We start from the raw sequence: 7,500 nt of genomic DNA on the forward strand, positions 1-7,500 counted from the left end.
TATATATAGATCAGGAAAGTTGTTTTAATCAGTGGACACAAACACGAGATTGGTAAAATTTTGTTTTAAATTAGTGGGCGCCACGTTGTAGGCTGTGATTTTATTTTATATAAAACTACTCTCTCCACACACACAAAACTCTCTCTCTCTCTCTCTCTCTCTCTCTCTCTCTCTCTCTCTCTCTCTTTTACCTTGTAAGCATACTATCACTTTGTTTACGCATCTAAAGGCCTTTAGTAACAGTGTTTACCCAAGTACCATCATTAAGCCGTATACACCACGACCTCTCGTGTGACACAGGTCATGACCCCGACGTACGAGGGGCACAAAAGAAACCCGATACCACTTTAGGGAATGCTAGGGCCCTGACGCACTTGTCACTCTCCATACTTTTTCGTTAGTTTTGTATCCCGTAACGGTTTTGGTTCTAAAGCTGATGACCTCTCCTCAGAAGAAGAGGTCATTTGACCCACAAGGGGTGTATGTTATGTGTGGGTCTTTTAACTTTTAATTGTATGAGCTACACACAAAGACACATGCATATGTATGTATGTAATTATGTACACACACATTACATATATGTAATGTGTACATGATTACATATATGTATATATATACATAGTATATATACATATATAATTACATATTTGTATATATATACTATGTATACATTATATATATATATGTATATATATACATACATATATATGTGTGTGCGTGTGTGTGTTTGTGTTTGTATGTACGTGTGTATGTAAGCTTTCTTTATGTCGATCTATTCAACCAAAGCCAAAGATTCAGGAAGGATAAATAACCAAGGCATCTCGAAGTCCTTTAAAAGAAAAAACTATTTACTTTTCCCAAAATCGCTTTCTTCAATGCCTGTGTAGATTGATGCTGAGTTAAAAACAGCCCATTTGTTAAAACTAACGCGTGTAAATGCGGTGGAATTATTCACCGAATAATTTTGTTAATGAATGGATAGAGGATTAATTGTTATCAATTTCTAGCCTACAGATGATTTAATTTGTTTCCATATCTTTCTGCCTCTTTGGCTAATTTGAAATTAGTCGCATCTCGTAGAAGGAGAGAGAGAGAGAGAGAGAGAGAGAGAGAGAGAGAGAGAGAGAGAGAGAGAGAGAGAGAACTTTATAACTCATATCGCAATTGCTTGAGGGATTGATCTTATTCATACGTTTTATTCGTCTTTTGCTTCCATAATGGGATGGAGTATCAAATTTAGGGCAAAGGCCAAGCGCTGGGACCTATGAGGTCGTTCAATGTTGAAAGGGGAAATTGAGAGTTAAAGGTTTGAAAGGTGCAACAGGAGGAAAACCTCGCAGTTGCACTATGAACCAATTGTTAGGAGAAGGTTGAGGAAAGTGAGATGGAAGTAAGATAATATGAATGGAGGTACTGTAAAAAGAACGAAAGGGGTTGCAGGTAGAGGCCGAAAGGACGCTGCAAAGAAACTCAAGTAATGACTACAGTGCACAGCGTGAGGTGCACTGACGGTACCACTCTCCTATGGGGGTTTGTTTCATAATAGGACAACACCCCGTAGAGGGGTAGTACCGACAGTGCACCTCATGTGGTGCACTGTAGGCATTACTTATGGTTCTTGGCAGCGTCCCTTTCGTCCCTAGCTGCAACCCCCTTTCATTCCTTTTACTGTACCTCCGTTCATAATCTCTTTCTTCCATCTTCCTTTCCACCCTCTCCTAACAATTAACTCATAGTGCAACTGCGAGGTTCTCCTGCTGTTACACATTTCAAACCTTTATACTGTCACTTTTCTGCTTGAGCGCTGAATGACCTCGTAGGTCCCAGCGTTTGGCGTAAACTCTATATTCTATACTGGCATCATACTCCAAAAGCGCTTTTAACGTATTTGTAACATTTTTTAAAATAGTCAGATATATATATATATATATATATATATATATATATAATATATATATATATATATATATAAAGATAAAACTCATTTAGTGAAGTGAAACATTGAGTGCTGTAGGTTTTTCGACACTAGTCCTTTACTTAGCAAGTCTGCTAAGTAAAGGACTAGTGTCGAAGGGCCTTGGCAGCACTCCAGTGTTTCAATGTTTTCTTCGTGATTTTATCTTTATTTATATATTCATCACGTTCCATATTTTTCGTGATTCAGAGACATATACATAGTTATATATATATATATATATATATATATATACATATATATATAGAGAGAGAGAGAGAGAGAGTGAGAGAGAGAGAGAGATCAAAAAACTTTCGTACAGGTTTTCTGTACTGCAATATACGCCCATATCGGTGCAGTTAAACAGAATATTCAAGTTGAATAATCAACTGTTTTAATTCCATAGTTCTATTCTCTCTCTCTCTATATCTCTCTCTATATATATATATATATATATATATATATATATATATATATATATATATATATATATATATATATATATATATATATATGTATATATATATATATATATATATATATATATATATATATATATATATATATATCAAAAGTGATAGGAGACATATTCCTCATGCAGATCATTAACTTATGGTCGTATTCATGTTTATGATAAGCAAGAATGACAGTCATTCGCGTATTTTTAAATATAAATCATGAATTACATAGTAAAGACGTTCTTAAGAGTGTCCAGAACCTAAATATGAAAATTAAATTCGGAAATATCGTCTAACACCAAAAAAAGAGAGCATATTTTGGCGCGGTGGCATTATTACAAGGCGTATTAAACTAGGGACTGTTGTCATATAACAAATTCTTTAATGATTAATACGAACAAAATATATCGTTTTAAGGTCATTAACTCTAATTTTTATATTTAGAAATTCAGGATAAGATGTTTCCAATGGATCAATTTGGAGGAAGGAGACTACGTGTTTTTATATATATTTTTTCGTGTGGTAATTGTCGCGCATCGTGGCAACCAACCGGGTTATGTATCCACCTTATCTCGCCGGGCCAGGCATTCCAGACTTGAGTTGCCGGTTTCCCTTTTTTCCTGGGCAATTCCCGAAAACCAGTGTCCAATTCTTTATTGTTTCCTTATTTTAATTCAGTGAATTGTTATATTATTGACTTTTTTTATAAAAATACTTTATTTTTGTTACAGTCTTTAGTTTTTAAGGGTCCTTTTAGACCAAAAGTAGGCCTTAGGCTTTGGGTAATTTTTCGAAATATTGATAAAACCGTATATTTTTGAATGACGGCTTTAATGATAGCCGTAAGTGATCATATCTAAAGTGTTGGCGTGTGTGAATTCAAGTACAAGAACTTTAAATCTCTCTCTCTCTCTCGTTTTAATATTTATTAATTACTCTTATATAATTATTTGTCGGAATAGAGAAAAAACAGAATTCTCATAATGAACTAAGGTTTCACATTCTATTAAGAGCTATATAGAAGTAGGATTCTAAACAAATAGTAGCATAAATAAAACAGGTAGTAGTAACGGTAGTAGTAAGAGTTTGATTCACTATACAAGTAAAAAATGCGCCGAAGTTTCTTCGGCGCAATCCAGTTGTCTGTACAGCCGCTACAGCGCATAATCAAGGCCACCAAAAATTAATCTAACTTTCGGTGGTCTCGGTACAATGCTGTATGAGCTGCGGCCCATGAAACTTTAATCACGGCCCTGTGGTGGCCTACCCTATATCGTTTTCAGAAGCACGGTTATGGCTAATGTTAACTTTAAATAAAATAAAAACTACTGAGGCTAGAGGGCTGCAATTCGGTGAGTTTGATCATTGTAGGGTTAATGGATGATCAACATACCATTTGTAGTCCTCTAGCCATAGTAGTTTTTAAGATCTGAGGGTGGACAGGAAAAGTGAGGACAGAAAAAAGTGCGGACGAGCAGACAAAGCCGGCACAATAGTTTTCTTTTACAGAAAATTAAAACACCAGTAAAAAAACTCCTCTATTTGCACCTAGAACCATACCAGAACGTAAACAGCTCCCCCTTAGGTCATAGCTTAGCGGTCTTCAAAATATCATGGGGATCCATCAGTTATTTTCTTGGAATGACACAGATAGATACAGACGAGTGTATAACCAAGCCCACCGTTCTAAATAGCTCGGTGGCTTATAAACCATCCGGACTGTCCCGTAGGAGGGTAGGGACTAGGGCCGTCAGTGCACTTGACGCGGTGCACTGCAGGCAATACTTAAGCTTCTTTGCAGCGTCCTTTCGGCCCCTAGCTCAACCCCTTTCATTCCTTTCCCTATACCTCCGTTCATATTCTCTTCCGTCCATCTTACTTTCCACCCTCTCCTAACAATTGTTTCATAGTGCAACTCGAGGTTTCCCTCCTTTTACACCTTTCAAATGATAATCTCCTTAGCGTTTAGTTTCCCTTTCAGCGCTGTGGTCTCTGGCCTAAATTCTATGCTGTTCTGTTCCATTCGGACCGGATTTTCAGATCCTTGGAAAGAGTAAAACGCTTTTGCTGTCGAGTCATTGGATGACCGTATTTTTGTCTTTACTTCAGCGCCGCTACAGCAGCAAAGAGTTTTTGACACTGTATTCTGTGATACCGATACGAGCTGGTTCCGTTCTGCGTTACTTTCGTGCGAATTGAATTTTGAGATTAATTAAGTGATTTTCTGCAGATTTGTCTCAGCGTTTCGCCATGCAGACGATAGACGTGAGTAATATTCGTTTTATTTTGGTGTTGATGCTAGGTCAAGAGACCTGACCTGGCCTGATTTAGGCCATGTATTTAACTTTTATCGTTATCAAGTGAATATAGCAGAATAAAGTCACTTTTACGGTTCGTGTTAGGCTTGTAGGGGTTTCGATGTACCTGTATGTACTCTTAAGAAGTGAGACTTCATGGTTTTCCTAGATTAGGGAGCTATTGTATGTATAGGCTTATGGCCTATACATTAGGAGAGCAATTGCATTTATAGGTATATGGCCCAGATTAGGAGAGCAATTGTGTATAAAGGCCAGTGATATAGATTAGAAGAGCAATTGTTTTTATAGGCCCATGGCTTAAATTAGAGCAATTGCATATGTAGGCCCATGACCTAAATTAGGATAGCAATTGCATATATAGGCCTAAGCCCCAGATTATGATATCAGTTGCATATATAGGCCTATGACCTAGATTAGGAAAGCAATTGCATATAAAGGCCTATGACCTAGATTAGGAGAGCAATTGCATATATAGGCCTATGACCTGGATTAGAGCAATTGCATATATAGGCCTGCAATTAGGTTTGAGACCAATTGCGTATATAGGCCTATGACCTAGATTAGGAGAGCAATTACACCTAGGCCCATGACCTAGATTAGGAGAGCAGTTGCACCTAAGCCTATGACTGGATTAGGAGGGCAATTGCATTTAAAGGCCCATAACTGATGGGATTAAATGCATATAAGGGAAACTCGTTTGTATAAACAGGTTATTTGGACGTTGAATTCCCGTCTGAGATAAGTTGAGAATGGTTCACATTTAGGAGCGTGAGTTACATGAACTAACCTGCCTCCAGCAAACCATATATACCTTGTAAATACAGCCAATGCTGACTCTGCTAGCGGATCTAACCGTTACACATAGTCACCAATGATAATTTGCCCGTGATATCGTATAATAAGGTCACTGAGGATAGGGTCATATGTGTAAGGAAGGGGACTTTTAGTAACTGTGGTAATATGATATGAAAGTCGGGTACGATCAAGACTCGGGGATTGAAGTATGAATTCAGTCACAGTTCCAGGACTTTGCAGATGAGCAGCTAACTATCTCTCCTCTCTCTCTCCCACTCTCTCTCATACACTTGTTCATACGCGCGCAGTTTGCTGGTTATAAATCTCGGTTTGTATGTAATATTATAACGGAAACATGTTTTAATATTTCGTAATCGCTTTCTATCAGATCGCCATTGCAAACCTGTTTATAGGCCTATCAGTTGCTGGAGATTTGGGGTCTGTTGGTGTTTTATACTCTTCTTTAATTTGTTGTACTACATTTCGCAGTTTTTTTAATCTTATGGACTTCTTAACGCGATCTGGTCAAGGCGCAGCAGGACAGAAAATCCTTTTTAAATGTCTTTTAACAGTAATTTGGGCTATGGTGACCTTATGATAAACAAAAGTTTATTCTGTTTTGATGTGATTAAAATCGGTTCCAAGAAAGGCGGAAAGAAAATTACAAAAGACGTCGTATGCTGTCACTTTAGACTGGTGTCATAGAAAATCGAGCCTTCATTAGAAGCCTACAGTAAGCTACTGAATCAATATAAAATATTCAGAGTTTTGTAGACTTTATAACTTAAGATAATATCCATTAAATGCGCGTCTTGTAAAACTCAAGCGCTAGTATTATACTGTTCACGCCATTACACACAAAAACCAGTCACTAAATAAGTTCAGTTGATATTCTGATGTGCAGTGTTTAATCCGGAAATGCTGTATTGATACATAATCCGTATTTGTGTTTAGAGTACAGAAGTAACGACGTGGATAAATAAGTAGTTTGGATAATTATTACATAGTTCCAAATGTAAAGGTTAGTTGGCACACTATTATCCAATAGGCAATTAATTTTTTTGATCACCGAGCAAAATCAGAGTAGATGGTTAGGTTCAATTTTCTTACGAGCCTTCGTAAATTAATTGGGTTTTTATAACAAAAATTTATCAGAACACCGTTCATACCTGAAACACGTTTCACCTGACCTTGAAACGGCAAGTTTTTCAGTCGCATTAATGAAAAATTGCACCAATAAATACTTGTCAAAAAGTTAAGTTTTTTATTTCTAAACATATACGGATAATTCTTCAGAAGAGCTATATCGGTTATGAAATATTTTAACCAAACAATATAGGAAGGGGTGTCTATGAAGCAGTACTGGCGAGATAATGAAGAGAAATCCACCGAAATAATGGGAGGAATTTACCGTCTTTTGGTTTTCGTTTTTACGTTCATTTAGATGGGTTGGTAGTCAACATCTTGGTCAACATGGCGTCCCGCGGAGCTTTCCTACGTTAAAACGTAAACAAAATACGGTAAATTCTCACATTAAGGTAAAATTACCTAAATTATCAAATCTGTACTACATTAGGCGGTAAAATTTTATAAGTTGCCAACATAAAATAATAGCCTACCACGTAACCAATGGGTGTTTACTGGTTACAATTTTGCCATATTAGCTATGGAGGGGGGTTGGGGACTGGTACTGTCTTCCTTATAAGTCGTAATTTGATGGAGAGGTCTTTCCAGAAGTGTAGGTTACAATTTCATATCGTGTATTGGCGACTTACAAAATAATACCCATTAGGCTATATCCATTGTTTGTATATTCAGTCATAAAAATAATTAATAAACAATTACCTCCGTGCAGAGCTCTCCTGTAGAATTATTCATTTTTGGTGACTTCAAAGGGGAGACAAGTATTAACAGATTTATTTTCACTCGTAAATGTTTCATAGCAGTATGAGACTAGCAATAATTATGAAAGTCA

At 36.8% G+C, this 7,500-nt stretch overlaps 1 protein-coding gene across 1 annotated transcript in view; it reads left to right on the plus strand.

The window, feature by feature from the left end:
- The first annotated feature begins 4,445 nt into the window (after positions 1 to 4,445).
- Positions 4,446 to 7,500, plus strand: part of cdm (importin-13-like protein cdm) — a 156,032-nt gene continuing 152,977 nt past the window's right edge. Inside the window, exon 1 of the mRNA XM_067096941.1 lies at positions 4,446 to 4,677. Within this exon, the coding sequence (XP_066953042.1) occupies positions 4,663 to 4,677 (15 nt within the window). The 5' untranslated portion in view covers positions 4,446 to 4,662. The remainder of the gene's footprint in view (positions 4,678 to 7,500) is intronic.

The sequence above is a fragment of the Macrobrachium rosenbergii genome, chromosome 53, assembly GCF_040412425.1.
Source record: "Macrobrachium rosenbergii isolate ZJJX-2024 chromosome 53, ASM4041242v1, whole genome shotgun sequence".
In the NCBI taxonomy this organism is placed as follows: Eukaryota; Metazoa; Arthropoda; class Malacostraca; order Decapoda; family Palaemonidae; genus Macrobrachium; species Macrobrachium rosenbergii.